Genomic DNA, 18,083 nt, shown 5'->3' with positions numbered 1-18,083 from the left:
CCAAGATCGTCAACTGCAATTTTATTTTTGACGACTCGTTCCAGCAAATCCAAGTTGCTATCGTTGGATCTTTTGTGTAAGATCTGATGATGCAACTTAGGTTTGCCAAAACTAGTCATCAAAAATAAAATTATAATCAGTGATCTTGGCTGTTGAAGTTCTTATTCCTACATTTCATCTTAACTGAAATTTAAATACAGTACTGGCCATTAAAATGGATACACTAAGAAGAAATGAAGATGATAAACGGGTATTCATTGGACAAATATATTATACTAGAACCGACATGCAATTACATATTCATGCAATTTGGGTGCATCGATCCTGAGAAATCAGTACCCAGAACAACCACCTCTGGCCGTAATAATGGCCTTGATACGCCTGGGCATTGAGTCAAACAGAGCTTGGATGGCGTGTACAGGTACAGCTGCCCATGCAGCTTCAACACAATACCACAGTTCATCAAAAGTAGTGATTGGCGTATTGTGACAAGCCACTTGCTCGGCCACCATTGACCAAACGTTTTCAATTGGTGAGAGATCTGGAGAATGTGCTGGCCAGGGCAGCAGTCGAACATTTCCTGTATCCAGAAAGGCCCGTACAGGACCTGCAACATGCGGTCAGGCATTATTCTGCTGAAATATAGCGTTTCGCAGGGATCGAATGAAGGGTAGAGCCACGGGTCAAAACACATCTGAAATGTAATGTCCACTGCTCAAAGTGCTGTCAATGCAAACAAGAGGTGACCGAGACGTATAACCAATGGCACCCCATACCATCACGCCTGGTGATACGCCAGTATGGCGATGACGAATACACGCTTCCGTCATATCGGCCGCCGCACAGCAGCTGTCAACTCGGAGCGGGGTGCTACAACACGCACGGCACACAGCGAGTACCACTGGGGCCGCACACGATGTCAACAACTGGCGCAAGTGAACACGTCATCGCGGAGTTAGCGGCAGCGTACACACCACTATCGATACGGATTACCCTGGCGGCGCTGCCCTTGCCACCAGAGTGAGCAACTGTATAAGGGCGCCATCTACTCTGATTGGCCGGACCTGCGGATTTAAGCGAGCTCCCTGAGCCCATTTAACCAGTTCAATCTTCACCGATGTCTGTGTTACTACGCGGCTGCCGGATTCACGACGACCGAACCGTACTGTGGCCTCCCTGGCTGGAAACTTGCGACGCGTTGGTATCGACTGGTTGGCAGTGGTTTGGACTTGTATTCTCTACTAGTGACTCTGATTTCTCCTTGGCACTACAGCCAGCGAAGTGTTGTGTAGTCGAACGTAAGTTTTGTTTTGAGTGACAGAAGGTCAAATAAATTTGGTTATCACGGAATATTTGTTGTGTTATAGTGCGGACATAACAGCTTCCAATGTGCGTTCACCGCAATGTCGCGAGACACGGAAGCAACCATCATGATGCTGTAAACAGAACCTGGATTCATCCAAAAAAATGACGTTTTGCTATTCCTGCACCCAGGTTCGTCGTTGAGTACACCACCGCAGGCGCTCCTGTCTGTGATGCAGCGTCAAGGGTAACCGCAGCCATAGTCTCCGAGCTGATAGTCAATGCTGCTGCAAACGTAGTCGAGCTGTTTGTGCAATCGGTTGTTGTCTTGCAAACGTCCCCATCTGTTGACTCAGGGATCGAAACGTGGCTGTACGATCCGTTACAGCCATGGGGATAAGATGCCTGTCATCTCGACAGCTAGTGATACGAGGCCGTCGAGATCCAGCATGGCGTTCTGTATTACCATCCTGAACCCACTGATTCCATATTCTGCTAACAGTCATTGGATCTCGACCAACGCGAGCAGCAATGCTGCGATACGATAAACCGCAATCGCAATAGGCAACAATCTGACCTTTATCAAGGTCGGAAACGTGATGGTACACATTGCTCCTCCTTACACGAGCCATCACAACAACATTTCACCAGGCAACGCCGGTCAACTGCTGTTTGTGTATGAGAAATCGGTTGGAAACTTTGCTCATGTCAGCACGATGTAGGTGTCTTCACCGGTGCCAACCTTGTATGAATGCTCTGAAAAGCTATCATTTGCATATCACAGCATCTTCTTCCCGTTGGTTACATTTCGCGTCTGTAGCACGTCATCTTCATGGTGTAGCAATTTTAATGGCCTGTAGTGTAAAATACTTCAATGTCATAGAGGCACATATTCATGAACATAACATTAAATGCTCGCTCTTATTCATGTAACACCATTTCATGCCTCATGCACATTTCAATAAACAGAACCAAGAAACACTTTGTCCCTTGGTTCATACTTAGAGAGAAAATGTTTAATGTGTGCTGATTAAAAACATTATCCTCATGAACAATGGTTGGTTGGTTGGATGGTTTGGGGAAGGAGACCAGACAGCGTGGTCATCGGTCTCATCGGATTAGGGAAGGAAGTCGGCCGTGCTCTTTCAGAGGAACCATCCCAGCATTTGCCTGGAGTGATTTAGGGAAATCGCGGAAAACCTAAATCAGGATGGCCGGATGCGGGATTGAACAGTCGTCCTCCCGAATGCGAGTCCAGTGTCTAACCACTGCGCCACCTCGCTCGATGATAAACAATGGATCACGCAAACTTTGTGTGACATGATGCTAGCTAACATCTGGACTGGTGCCCCTAAGAAGCTCCAAACATAGCCAAAGATAAAATTTCCACAGTAGTGCATGGCTTATACAAATGTGTAACAGTGGGCACAGGCGTATGACTGATCAAGTCAATAAAAGCCTGATGTCACATGTACCAGTACGTCACTTGAGGTACTAGGGGGCACAGTAACTGACAACAGAGACAACACTGTACAAGCTTTCCAATATTTCTTTTAATGTTTGTATAATATTTCAAGAGGTAAATCACAGACATAGACAGATAATAATAAAAATAATAATATTGAAAAAATTGCCATATGTAGTGTACATCATCATTTAAGATATGAAAAAAGGGAAGTCACCTGGAGGTAATTGTGCTTCAATGTGAAAGTGGAGAAAATATTTTACAAAGGGGACTTGCAATATTTTAAGGTGAGTTATCCATTCATCAAATTCTGGATAATCATATTCTTCAAACAATTAACAAAATACATTCTTATTGACATTTTCTATACTTGCAAGCCCAGCTTGCCACTGTCAATGGCATGAGTCACGAAAATCATATGAACTGTTTACAAAAAGTGCTAGGCACATCCAGAGTAGCAGATACAGCGCGCAACATATCAAATGAACTTACACTTGCCGCCTGTAAAAGCATTTCTCTTCTAAAATACCAGTTCTCACTTTGAAATATATATACTGTGAAGCACTGAAATTTCTCTGTATTTGTAAGAGTCAAAATTTAACTGATTATGATTAAAAACATAGTGATTTTTTAATGTCCAAATTCTAGTTTATTTAACAACAAACCTAAAGATACATCACAGACTCAGACAACAAATTTATGTAGGTAATTTATTATCTATGAAAACTGGTTTAAAATCTCCGTCAGCAGATCCGCATTCGAAGGGGCAGTGGTGAATAGGTTTCCTAGAACAAAAAAATTACTTTTAAGAGTGGTTGCATAACAGAAATATTATTAAAATAATTTAGCTGCAATTTCAGGAGTCAAAAGAATGTGTACAACAATCTAAGTGTCATGCTTCAGTTCAACCACAGGTATGTTTCAGGATCTCCATGGAAGTATCGCATATGTGAAGACAGCTATGAACCAAAGACTTATTTTTTCATGTGATGGATCTCACAAACCACGTAATTCACTAAATTGCAGGCCCACCTCATTAACATCAATATGCATCAGGGTTTTGGAACATATATTGTGTTCAGAATTATGAATTACCTCGAAGAGAATGGTCTACTGACACACAGTCAACACAGATTTTAAAAAAATTGGTCTTGTGAAACACAACTAGCTCTTTACTCACATGAAGTGCTGAGTGCTATTTACAAGGAATTTCATATTGATTCGGTTTTTCTAGAATCCTGGAAGGCTTTTGATACTGTACTGCATAAGTGACTTGTAGTGAAATTGCATGCTTATGGAATATCGTCTCCGTTATGTGAATGGATTCATGAATTCCTGTCAGGTAGATCACAGTTTGTAGTAACTGACGGAAAGTCATCGAGTAAAACAGAAGTGATTTCTGGCATTCCCCAAGGTAGTGTTATAGGCCTTCTGCTGGTCCTTTTCTATGTAAACAATTTTGGAGACAATCTGAGCAGCCATCTCAGGTTGTTTTCAGATGATGCTGTCGTTTATCATCTAGTAAACTCATCAGAAGATCAAAACAAATTGTGAAACGATTTAGAAAAGATATCTGTATGGTGCAAAACTTGGCAATTGACCTTAAATAATGAAAAGTGTGAGGTCATCCATGAGTGCTAAAAGGAATCTGTTAAACTTCAGCCACACAATCAGTGAAATCTAAAAGCCATAAATTCAACTAAATACCTAGGAATTACAGTTATGAACTACATCAATTGGAAAGAACATGTAGAATATGTTGTGGGGAAGGCAAACCAAAGACTAGGTTTTATTGGCAGAACACTTAGAAAATTTAACAGATCTAGTAAAGAGACTGCCTACACTACACTTGTCCGTCCTCTTTTAGAGTACTGCTGGACGGTCTGGGATCCCTGCCAGATAGGGTTAATCAAGTACATAGTGAAAATGCAAAGAGGAAAGAGTGTCACTGACATGAAAAGGATTTGGGGTGGACATTTTTAAAACAAATGTGTTTTTCATTGCGGCGGAATCTTCTCACAAAATTTTAATCGCCAACTTTCTCCTCCGAATGTGAAAATATTTTGTTGACGCCAACCTACATGGGGGGGGGAAACAATCATCACAATAAAATATGGGAAATCGGAGTTTGCAAGAAAAGATATAGGTATCCATTTTTTCCACACTGTTCGAGATTGGAATAATAAGAGACTTATTCTGAAGGTGGTTCGATTAACCCTCTGCCAGCCACTTAAGTATGATTTGCAGAGTATCCCTGTAGATGAAGACGTAGATGAGATCAGACCTGCCCAGATCACATGACCAAATTACATACACTAAACTAACACAACAAAAGTTAACAACAATCACATTAAGCAGCCTGAGATTCACTGTATAATCTAGACTCTAGTAGGCTACATTCTCAAAAACTGCCTCTGTCACCACAAAGGTCTAATATGTAACATGGGGATGATCAAAAAATAACCTTACAATGAATTTGAAAGAAAAATTAGGGAAAAAAGAGGCAATATTCAAATAATGATTGAAATTATTGTGGATGTTAACAGGAGACTATTCTATTGCAGGTTGCAACGAAGATGTTAGTATGCAATGGCACTCCAATGAGGAAACTATCAAGACCCCTCAATCAATGAGGACATAAGGTAGTAGCCCAGTTATTTCAGGCTAAGACTTAGTAGCCCAGTTATTTCAGGCTAAGGCTGTGAGTGGATATAATGTATCTTAACAATGCCCAAGGCCATCACAGCTTGCATAACTCATGGTAAATCAACTATGCCCAATGAAGAAAGAATACCACATAACTTATTGCGAGTCAAAATATTTTTCTCCACCCCATTTCTGGACTGACTTAGCAACAGTAATACCATTTTCAAATAAAAAAGCAGTCTCTGTAGCAGGCATTTGTTTTAAAATGTAAATGTAACCTTTCTAGGTTTTTCCAGAGTACCTCAAAAACCATGGCTTCTAGTGGAAGTGTTTACCGGTACAAAAACTACATTAAATCTCCAACAAAATAGGTCCTATTCCTTTTTTGCTCTAGGACTAATATGTTACACATCACAACTGATTGAAAAATTGCAGATTATTAAAAATAGTGTTTCAACAATACAAAATTGTAGTTTCTTGTTAAATGAAATGAGTTAAGAATAAATATTAAATGTGTGTACAACAAGGAGTAGACAGTATTCAGCCAGAACTGCTGATAGCTTTGTTACAGTCAGCCATGAGAAAACTTTTCCATCTGGTAGGCAAGAGGTGAAACACCCTTAGACTTCAAGAAGAATGTCATAATTGCCATTCCAAAAAAAGCATATGTTGACACATGTGAACATCATCGAACTGTCAGTATAATTAGTCATGGTTGCAAAATACTAATACAAATTTTTTAAAGAAGAATGGAAAATCTGGTAGAAGCTGACATTGGGGTAGATCAATTTGGATTCTGGAGAAATGTAGGAACACATGAGACACTACTGACCCTACATATTATCTCAGAAGGTGGTTAAGGACAGACAAATCTATGTTTATAGCTTTTGTAGACTTAGAGAAAGGTTTTGACAATGTTGTATGAAATACTGTCTTTCAAATTCTGAAGGTAGCAGGGGTAAAATACACGGAGTGAAAGACTGTTTACAACTTGTTCAGAAACCAGATGCCAGTTATAAGAATTGATGGGCATTGAAGAGAAGCAGTGGTTGAGAAGGGAGTGAGACAGGGTTGTAACTTATCCCCAATGTTGTTGAACCTGCACACTGAACAAGAAGTAAAGGAAACCAAGGAAAACTTTGGAGGAGGAAGTAAAGTTCAGGGAAAAGGAATAAAAACCTTGACATTTGCCAATGACAATGTTATTATATCAGTGATGAAAAAGGCCTTAGAAGAGCAGCTGAATGGAATGGACATTTTCTTGAAAGGAGGATATAAGATGAATGACTTGAAAGGAGGATATACGATGAACATCAACAAAAGCAAAACAAAGATAATGGAATGTAGTCTAATTAAAACAGGTGATGCTAAAGAAATTAGATCAGGAAACAATACACTTAAAGCAGTAGATGAGTTTTGCTATCTCGGCAGCAAAATAACTAATAAAACAATGAACTGGTAGCCAAGATTGCAGGAATTCTTTTTAGTCCATGATTACCGGTTTCGGCGTAACTAAAGCCGCCATCATCGGATCCTAGGACACATACAGGTTACAACATCAAGGCACACAATGATGATATTAATAGTTGCCTATAACACGCAGGCCTTACAAAATTGTGATACGTAGCACATAAAATGTCGAGAGATGACATTATAAATGTTAAGTGTCTCCATCACACACAAGTGCAAGCTAGGTACTACACCTATGTGCTACGTATCACAATTTTGTAAGGCCTGTGTGTTATAGGCAACAATTAATATCACCATTGTCTGCCTTGATGTTGTAACATGTATAAGATCCTATGACGGAGGCTTTAGTTTCGCCCAAACCAGTAATCACGGACTAAAAAGAATTCCTGCGGTCTTGGCTACCAGTTTATTGTTTTACAACCATCTAGATTGCTCTCACATGAGCACAATGTGCTCCCTACAAAATAACTAATGATGGTCGAAGCAGAGAGGATATAAAATGTAGACTGACAATGGCAAGAAAAGCATTTCTGAAGAAGAGAAATTTGTTAACATAAAATATAGATTTAAGTGTTTAGGAAGCCTTTTCTGTAAGTATGTGTATGGAATGTAGCCATGTACGGAAGTGAAACATCAATGATAAACATAATAAACATAAACATGGTCTGTAATAGGCTGTAACGCAATTTTTATTTAATCATGGCATTAGCTTTTTTTCTACTACTTGTCAGGCATTACATGCATGCAGACAATGTAGTGCTTTTCCACGTTGGTTTTACAAGTGCTTGACAATAACAAGTATTCAAAATTAGCTAATCACAAGAGAAATCACATTACAGCCTACTACAGACTATGTTTACATTTATTGAGCATCTGGAGGCTATGGATCCCCACAAATCCAAAATTTTATGGACAATAAACAGTTTAGACATAGATAGAAGCTTTCAAAACATGGTGCTACAGAAGAATGTTGAAGATTAAATGGTTAAATCGTGTAAATAATGAATAGAATTGAATAGAATTGGGGAGACAAGGAATTTGTGGCACAACTTTGGCAGAAGGGGGGATCGGTTGATAGGACACGTGATAGGATCACCAATTTATTACTGCAGGGGGGTGGGGTGGGGGGGGGGGGTGGGGAGGGAGGGAGGGAGGGAGGGAGGGAGGGAGGGACAGAGAGACAGAAAGAGTGACCGGGGGGGAAAGGGGGGGGGAATCGTAGAGGGAGAACAAGAGATGAATACAGTAAACAGTAAGTAGATTCAGAAGGATGTGGGTTGTAGTAGTAATTCAGAGGTTACCAGTTTCACAAAAGATAGAGTAGCATGGAGAGCTGCATCAAACCAGTCTTTGGACTGACAACAACAACAAAAACAACAACCACGTCTAAGAGCAGTAGAATTGCATTAAGGGATAATTTGTGCTCTGGGAGTGTAACAAGGTGGAAAGTAAGGGGAGGAGGAAGAGAACACAATTCTACACTCTCTCTCTACCCCATTGCATCACAAGAAGCAACTACAGGATATTACACAAAGTTATATCAACCCTTCTACAGCTTGATTTATCAACTTTTGAATCACAGGCACTCCAGAGGGAGGGATGAGGGGGTGGGAGTCTATTTTCCACAAAATGTTTTTTTTTTTTAACACTACCTTGAATACAAATATGAATACAATACAAATTCAATAAAAGCACACTGACAAATTCTACATAATTCTCTGGAGACTGTTCTACACACTGCTGAGGAAATTGGTTCTTAGTCATCCTGTATCACAGTCATAGCATTCTTCCTGGGAAGGCAACTTCCACCACCATGATCACTGCTTGCTTTTCAGCTTACAGACGCTCCATCTCTCCAGCATTTTCTGTCCAGTTCTCTTATGTGTGTAGACAAATTAACTTCACTGAGTTCGTGTTTATACAGTGGAGTTATTTTTAGTGTATTAAGTGAATAATGCAACAATATTAGACAAGGAAAGCTGCTACTCACCATATGGCACAAATGCTGAATCGTGATAGGCACAACAAAAAGATTCACACAATTATAGCTCTCAGTCATTAAGGCCTTTGTCAACAAGGCACACACACACACACACACACACACACACACACACACACACACACACTTATGCGAACACAACTTGCACACACGTCTGCACTCTCAGTCAACTGAAACCACGCTGTGAGCAGCAGCACCAGTGCATGATGGAAGTGGCAACTGGGTGGGGGTAAGGAGGAGGCTGGGACAGGGAAGGGGAGGGATAGTATGGTGGGCTTGGCAGACAGTAAAGTGCTGCAGTTTAGACGGGGGGCAGGAGAGAAGGAGTGGGGTGGGGGTAGCAGGAAAAGGAGAGAAATCAATAAAAAATTAAAAAATAAAATAAAATAAAAAGACTGGGTGTGGTGGTGGAATGACGGCTGTGTAGTGCTGAAATGGGAGCAGGGAAGGGGCTGGATGGGTAAGGACAGCAACTAACAACGGTTGAGGCCAGGAGGGTTACGGGAATGTACGATGTATTGCAGGGAAAGTTCCTACCAGCACAGTTGCGAAAAGATGGTGCTGGTGGGAAAGATCCATATGACACAGGCTGTGAAGCAGTCATTGAAATGAAGGATATCATGTTTGGCAGCATGTTCAGCAACAGGGTGGTCCACATGTTTCATGGCCACAGTTTGTCAGTAGCCATTCATGTGGATAGACAGCTTGTTGGTTTTCATGCCTACATAGATTGTAGCACAGTGGTTGCAGCTTAGCTTGTAAATCACATGACATGGGATAGGTGTCGTTAGTGAACGGACTGGAATAGGTGGTGATAGGAGGATGTATGGGACAGATCTTGCATCTAGGTCTATTACATGGGTATGTGCCATGAGGTAAGGGATTGGGAGCAGGGGTTGTGTAAGGATGGACAAGTATATTGTGTAGGTTCGGTGGATAGCAGAATACCAATGTAGAAGGGGTGGGAAGGATAGTGGGTAGGACAGTTCTCATTTCTGGGCACGACGAGAGGTAATCGAAACCCTGGAGGAGAATGTAATTCAGTTGCTCCAATCCCGGACGGTACTGAGTTACGAGGGGAATGCTCCTCTGTAGCCGGACTGTGGGACTTACAGAGGTGGTGGGAGACTGGAAAGATAAGGCACGGCATATGTGTTTTTGTATAAGATCAGTGAAGGCTTCAGTGAGACCGCCTGTATATTCCGAGAGGGACTGTTCATCACTGCAGATGCAATGACCAGTGTGGCTAGGCTGTACGGAAGAACAATATTGAACCTTGCCTAACTCAGTTCACTCCTCTATCCAACCTTAATCCACCCCCACTGCCCCAAAACCATCCCCTGTTAACTTTCCAGAATTTCTTAACCTCATACCTTGCCTCACCATCATTCCCCAAATGCCTCAATATGCAAACTAACCTTACATCCGCAGAAAGAACCACACTCCACCATCTAAAACTGATCCCGATCTTATAATCCTACCTACGGGCAAAGGCCCCACCACAATTGTTTCTGACCGCAAGGATTACCTGGCAGAAGGACTCCTTCAGCTGTCAGATATTTCCACTGACAAACCTTGCCACAGTGACCCCATTCCAGTAATCCAGCAAGATCTCCAGTCACTACTCAAATTGTTAGGCCCATCCCAGAACCTCTCCTCAGACTCCATCTCTCTACTTACCCCTACCAGTCCCGACACTCCTGCCTTCTACATGCTTCCTGAAGTCCATAAAGCCAACCACCCAGGATGCCCCATTGTGGCCGGTTACTGTGCCCCCACAGAGAGAATCTCTGCTCTCGTAGACCACCTTCAACCTATTACCCGGAACCTAACCTCCTATATAAAAGATACCAACCATTTCCTTGACCGACTCTCCACAGTTCCTATCCCTTTACCACAGTCCAGCCACAGAAAAGCATTCCCCACATAACTCAGTACCATCCACTAGGGTTTCGATTACCTCTCGTCGTGCCCTGAAATGAGGAATGTCCTGCCCATAATCCTTCCCACCCCTCCTACTGTGGTATTCTGCCATCCACCAAACCTACACAATATACTCGTACATCCTTACACAACCCCTGCTCCCAATCCCTTACCTCATGGTTCATACCCCTGTAACAGACCTAGATGCAAGACCTGTCCCATACATTCTCCTATCACCACCTACTCCAGTTCGATCACTAACATCACCTATCCCATCAAAGGCAGGGTTACCTGTGAAACCAGTCATGTGATTTACACGCTAAGCTGCAACCACTGTGCTGCATTCTATGTAGGCATGACAACCAACAAGCTGTCTGTCTGCACGAATGGCCACCGACGAACTGTGGCCAAGAAACAAGTGGACCACCCTGTTGCTGAACACACTGCCAAACATGACGTCCCTCATTTCAATGATTGCTTCACAGCCCGTGCCACATGGATTCTTCCCACTACACCAGCTTTCCTGAATTGCGCAGGTGGGAACCTTCCCAGCAATACATCCTACATTCCTGTAACCCTACTGGACTCAACCTCCATTAGTAACTGTTCTCACCCATCCAGCCCCCTCTCTGTTCCCCTACCAGGACTACATGGAAAACAATATTGTGCTCTGCTGGAGTGGGAGCAGGGTGGGGGATAGGTAAGTGGAGGACTGGGGTTAGTGAAGGTTGAGGCCAGGGAGGTTACAGGAACATACGATATATTGCAGGGAGTGTTCCCATATACATGCAGTTCAGAAAAGTTGGTGTTGGTAGGAAGAATCTAGATGCGCAGTCTATGAAGCAGTTACTGAAGTGAAGAATGTTGAGCTGGGCAGCATGCTCAGCAACCAGCTGTCACCTGGCCACAGTTCGTTAATGGCCATTTGTGCAGACACACAGCTTGTTCGTTGTCATGTCCATGTAGAAGGGAGCACAGTGGTTGCAACTTAGCTATGGATCACATGACTGTGCTTTGATAGGATAGGTGATGCCTCAGACTGGACTGGAGTATGTGGTGGCAGGAGGATGTATAGAACAGATCTTGCATCTAGGTCTCTTGCACGGATATGAGCCATGAGGCAAGCGGATGGAAAAGGACACTGTGTAGGTTTGGTGGGCAATGGAATACCACTGTGTGAGTTATTCTAGATATGCTAAACTGGAAGAAATTATGAAATGCTGGCTTCAGACAACACAGGCTTCCAACATCCTCAAGAACTGTATGATGATGCATAAAATGGCTCTGACCAATGTGCTCGAATCAAGAACTTCTCCACATCCAACAAGCACATCAACAGGTTCAAGAAGCAGTACAATGTAGTGTGCAAAACTGTACAAGACGAAAAAACAGTATAAACAAAAAAACGGTTTGTGAAAAGGTGAGTGGTGCATTACAAGAACTTATAAAACCGCCAAAACTGAAACACATCTTTAACATATATGAAACCTATCACTTTCTGAGCACTCTTCCAAATAAGAAACTTGTCTTTTCAGATTGAAAAAAATCTGCTGTATTTGGTGACTTGGTCAAATCCTTCCAGTCATTTCACTGGGTCATGACCAGTGTTTTCGGAACACACTGAGGGGTGCATCATAAGCAACTGACTTTTTGCTGATTTGGAATCCATTTATCTCTTGAATATACAGATATTAGGAATGATGTGTTGTTTGTTTCCCAGTTCGAGTCCATGTAGACGATAACTTTTACATTGCCTAATGGGAGCCATCTCTACCTAACAATGTTATGTCAAAACCACAATGAAGTCCAAATCTGATGGCAGGGCATCAATAAAGTATGACACTAAGAACTGAAAGCACATTTATTACAGACACAAAAATACAGCTAGAACAGAACTGAACTCTTGGATGGAGAATGCAGCCATTTATACCAACACAGAATAGTCCAGAATATACTACCATTTCAAACATATTTCAAGAACCTTTCAGAAAAGATGGTTACTAAATAACAAATAATTGTTGGTGACCAGGCTTGAACTGGCAACTCTCAGTACACCACACAGCGAAACTAACCACTTCACTACACTACACTGCACGCATGACACTTCGCTACAATATACAGGAAAATAATGACAGTGCACGAAGTGTTATTGATGGTGGTGACGAAAATGGGTTCCTTCTGTTGCAGATGTAAATTCAGCAGTGGAAACAATAAAAAAATATGTTTCTGCATCAGAGTTAGATGTCAAAACTTTCCATATATATATAAAACTCACATGGGAAGTATTTTATTTTACTTTTTTTAAATATAATCTACACCTGTTGAAAAATGTTAAAATTATTACTTGCATTACTTCAAGATCTAATAAAATCAGAATTTTTTTATATAGAAGGCTGTGTTATAAAGGTTAAATTACATGTTTGTATTGGTAGCACTGTCAAAAACAGTAGCATATCGTTTCATAGTATAAAGACACATTGTACATCGAACCAAAAGAGACAGGCTGACAGACAAAATGATTGATGAGGCTGACAGACAAAATGATTGATGAACTACAGCAGTACTATGGGATGGCCATTAGAAATAATTTGTCGAAAATAAAGCAGGCAGTATGGGCTACCTTATTCCACAGACTGTCAACTGATGAAAAACCAGTACACCACCTTTGCCCTCCTGGACCTGATTCATGGTGCAATTACTGCAATGCTCAGTACTCAAACAGTTCATCCAGTCATAAACATTGCATCCCAGCAGCAGTCGTGGATATCATAAAACCTATTTACAGAGACCTGGAAAATCCTGAATTCGTGAAGAAGTGTCTGCATGGTCAGACTCAATATCCCAATGAGTCGTTCAATAATCTTATAAGGACTTGCTTACCAAAAAATGTTTTTGTTGGAATGGCAACATTGGTAGGGTGAAAGTACTTCAGCATAAGGGAATTAATCCTGGAGCAAACTGTATCAGAGAACTTGAACGGATGGAAAAGGTTCGCATAGATAAAGCAAGAGTATGCAGTTGGCCACTAAGGAGCCCAGAAAGAAGAAAAGAAGAAAAAATTGGAAAAAGATCAAGAGAATGATATACAGTAGGGTGCAGGGTGCTTCTGTGTGACTAAAAATAAAGAATTAAGTATATATTAAGCGAGTTAGAGTCTTCTGAAACTTTAGAAGCTGTTCCTGAAAATTTACATTTTCTGTTGCATTTTTCCCTAAATCTCAGAAACCACTTTGAGTAGAGTATTCTAATTTTCAGGGAGTAATAACATACATATCTTGAGTCTACTGAACTAAAATAAGAACATAATGTTATGAACAATTAAAATTATTGTAGGCTACTACTTCATATGGACCTTCCACATTTACAAAGGAAAGGAAGAGAGGTTTAACATCCTGCTGATGAGGTGATTAGAGCTTAGGAAATATCCTAGCACTTATCTTAATCAGTTTAAGGAAACCCCTTGAATTGCAAAACAGAGATTTGAGCACTATTTCTGATATGTGTAAGTGTAGAGGTAACAACTCACGGAATACGACAGATGCTGAATCTGCGGCTATTGGTGTATAGCATTTTATGTGGGAATGACTACAAACCAATTGCCCAGCTGAATGTAAGGCCACCGCCAGAGCCAAGTTGATCACCAACAGCAGAAACTGATGAGCACAACAAACAAAATTTTAAAGGCTGGTTCACAACCAGCCCCGTAATACTCCTGTCCCCAATCTCTGCTAACCCCTGCCCACATCTACCTCCACTCTGCCCCAGGACCTTAACTTACCCGCACCCACATCATCTTGCCCTGTTCCCTCTTCCTCTGTTCTACCACCCCACCCCAACACATTTCACCACACCACCATCATTGTGTGCTGCACAAACTCACCAGTGCCAGTGCTTGGTTGTATTCCTGTCCCACACACAGATTGCCTCTCCCTCATGCATTTCAATGCTGTACATGTGCTATCTCCTTCCAGGCAATCAGCCATCCTTCCCCTACCTTCCCTCCTGCTTCCCACCTCCTTTCTCCCCTCACTCATACCACTCAACATAACCCTGTGCCCCAAACTACAGTCCTGATATGATGTATTTCTTATGTAACTGTACAGGTTGTGAATGCTTACTTGTGTGTGTGTGTGTGTGTGTGTGTGTGTGTGTGTGTGTGTGTGTTTTCTATCATTGGGGTGAGTTGTTACCTCTACTCCTAAATTAAACAATGGAAAATCCAGGATGGAATTATATACATTCTGTCGAAACTTTCACATCATGTATGTAAGTGTCTTCACCACTGAGCCACCTTGCTTTGTTATAAGTTCACAGTTTGAGTACATGTAGTGATATCCGGAAACTACACCGAACAATCAAATTTCACCTACAAATTTTATCAATCATTCTTCCTCTCCAAGTTACAAAACTATTTTCTCTGTCAAAACTCCACAGTACTTTAACTGTGAAAAATGATAAACTGATGTTCAATTTAATTTAACCCATTTACTGCTCGACATTCCAGCATCCATTTGCAATTTAATTTTGTACAAACTCTCACATCTGTGTCAAAGGAGAGCTCAGACCATGTGAAATTTCAATAATTTTACTATAGGATAAGAAGAAATCATATATCACACAAATCTATAAAAAGGAGACAGGAAAAGTTAGAATAGTTACTTAATTCTGAGGTGTAATATCTACAGGCTTTTGTTTTGTCGCTAGACTGGAATATTCTCAGCAAAAATCATGTGATATGCACTATTGCTCAAAAAACTGATATATAAAGCTGATTAACTCAGGGAATATGAGCAATTAATATGAGAGCTGTCAAAAAGAATCCATCTTTATTTTTTATTGTTGATACCAACAATAGTATCGAACCGCGTGTGGTCTTACATTTGTAGACATATGTGGTGGGCATACCTGATGTTTTTCACAACTATGGAAACAGCCTGTCACTAGATAGTTGTTGACAAGTGAACAAATGGCAGTCGTCGGATTTTGTGTTGTGGGCAAAATAACAGAAAAAGTGGATCAGTGTTATTGCATCAAATTTTGTTTTAAGCTTGGTCATTCTCAAGTTGAAACAATCCACAAGTCTTGACAAGTGTTTCTGGATGAAGCAATAGGCATCACACAGAAAACTGCTTCAAAGATGGCCACTCAGCAGTGAAGAGTGCAGTATGCAAATTAGGTCATTACTGATCACATAAGGATCCTGGTGGTGCAGAATAGACAAATCACAATCTGTGAACTTGCAGACGAGGTTAATATTAGTGCTGGATTCATTCACTCCATTTTAATAGAACATGTGGACCTCAGGAGGATCTGAGCAAAATTTTGTGCCAAAGTTTTGGAGAGGCAACTTCATTTGGAGATCACGCAGGACACGTTGGATACTCTGAAGAGTAATCCAAATTTTCTTAACACAGTCATCACTGGTGACAAGTCCTGAGTTTATGAGTACAACCCAAAAACAAAGTTCCAGTAATTTCAATGAAAGCATCCAACATCCTCAAAACCCAAAAGAAGGGAGGCAGGTCTGCCGCAAAGTGAAAGCCATACTGAACATCTTTTTTACTCCAATTAGATTAGATTAGGTTAGATTCAGTTTTAGTTCTGTTGTTGTTGTGGTCTTCAGTCCTGAGACTGGTTTGATGCAGCTCCCCATGCTACTCTATCCTGTGCAAGCTTCTTCATCTCCCAGTACCTACTGCAACCTACATCCTTCTGTTAGTTCTGTAGAGCAAAAATTCAAATGATTCTCATGGGTGTGGAACATGTCAATGGTGTGGTCTACCATGAGTACACCCCAGAAGGTACTAAGGTCAATAAGGAGTGCTACCAAGAGTTCCCGTGTCGCCTTCATGAAGCACAGAGACACAAACAGCCAGACTTGTGGGCAGCAGGCAGTTGGCTCTTCACCATGATAATACAACTGTTCATTGTTCTCAATTAATTGTACATTTTTCTGGCTAAACACAACATGGCTGTGGTTTGTCTGCCTCCCTGTTCCCCTGACCTAGCACTGAGTGACTTCTGACTTTAACCTAAACTGGAAACGACTCTAAAAGTGATCAGATTTCAGAACAGGGAAGACATTATGCAGAACCCAATGGAGAAGTGGTGCACCATACTTAAAGAGGCTATCCAGCAATCCTTTCAGCAGTGGCAGCAGCATTTAGAAAGGTGTGTACAAGCTGAAGGGGGTTCGCAGGAGAGCTTCTGTAAAGTTTGGAAGGTAGGAGACAAGATACTGGCAGAAGCAAAGCTGTGAGTACCGGGCGTGAGTCGTGCTTCGGTAGCTCAGATGGTAGAGCACTTGCCCGCGAAAGGCAAAGGTCCCGAGTTCGAGTCTCGGTTGGGCACACAGTTTTAATCTGCCAGGAAGTTTCATATCAGTGCACACTCCGCTGCAGAGTGAAAATCTCATTCTGGAAGGGGACTACTTTGAAGGTGACTAACATCAAACAATTGTACCTGAATAAAAACTGATTTTATAAACAAAAGCCTGATACTTTTTGAGCAGCCGTCTTATAGCAAATAATGCAGGGTTGAGCAAGTGAATGAAGGTATACAATATAATTGGGTTTTGTTAATTTTACATGAAGGGGATGTGTTAATTTTACCTGTAAGTGGTGCCTGTGCAGAGTGAGCAAGAATACTGCACCCAGTGGGTGCATCAATAACACGGAATCCCAGGCAGCGGAAGCGAGGATCCACACGATACAGCATTCCACCCAGTTCGAAACCTGTGCCAAAATATGGCCGTCCTGAGAAAGGGTTCACAAAGTCTGCCCAGTACCCTGCCATCTTCAGTTTAGTACATACTTCTTGGGCTACAACCACAAACTGTAAAAATACAAAAAACATTAAAATTCGGATTCTTATTGAAATGACACAGTTCATGAATACTCTCATGATCATAAAGGCAGCAATCCACACACAAAACCTGGGCATCCAAATAAAATATGTACAGCAACAGTTACATTATAGAAAATGCAAGCATTCATCCATATATACCACTGCCACCTTAACATAAACATTTCAATTAATTTATTTTTACATTGCAAATATGTAACTCATAAGGCAGACTGACAAAAGGGCTCCAACAGGTGGCATGGTGGAGCGAAAGGAGAGGGGTCACAACAGTGAGAAAGTACGATTCCTTGTAAAAATACACCTGCACAACTAAAGCCATTCTAGAATGCTATTTACATGTAACTTCAAACAAAAGGCTTTCAGCTTGCCTGCTAAATATCCACAATTTGAGCAACACATTCAGAGTTCATGCTC

At 41.4% G+C, this 18,083-nt stretch overlaps 1 protein-coding gene across 1 annotated transcript in view; it reads right to left on the bottom strand.

The window, feature by feature from the left end:
* Positions 1–2,865: 2,865 nt before the first annotated feature.
* LOC126094971 (cobalamin trafficking protein CblD) overlaps positions 2,866–18,083 on the bottom strand; it is a 45,427-nt gene continuing 30,209 nt past the window's right edge. The window contains exons 5-6 of the mRNA XM_049909626.1: positions 17,417–17,639; positions 2,866–3,552 (exon numbers count right to left, since the gene is read on the bottom strand). Coding sequence (XP_049765583.1) covers positions 3,485–3,552; positions 17,417–17,639 — 291 coding nt within the window. The 3' untranslated portion in view covers positions 2,866–3,484. The remainder of the gene's footprint in view (positions 3,553–17,416; positions 17,640–18,083) is intronic.

The sequence above is a fragment of the Schistocerca cancellata genome, chromosome 8, assembly GCF_023864275.1.
Source record: "Schistocerca cancellata isolate TAMUIC-IGC-003103 chromosome 8, iqSchCanc2.1, whole genome shotgun sequence".
NCBI lineage: Eukaryota > Metazoa > Arthropoda > Insecta > Orthoptera > Acrididae > Schistocerca > Schistocerca cancellata.
The sequence above is the reverse complement of the archived record's forward strand: the minus strand, read 5'-3'. Positions and strand labels throughout refer to the sequence as shown.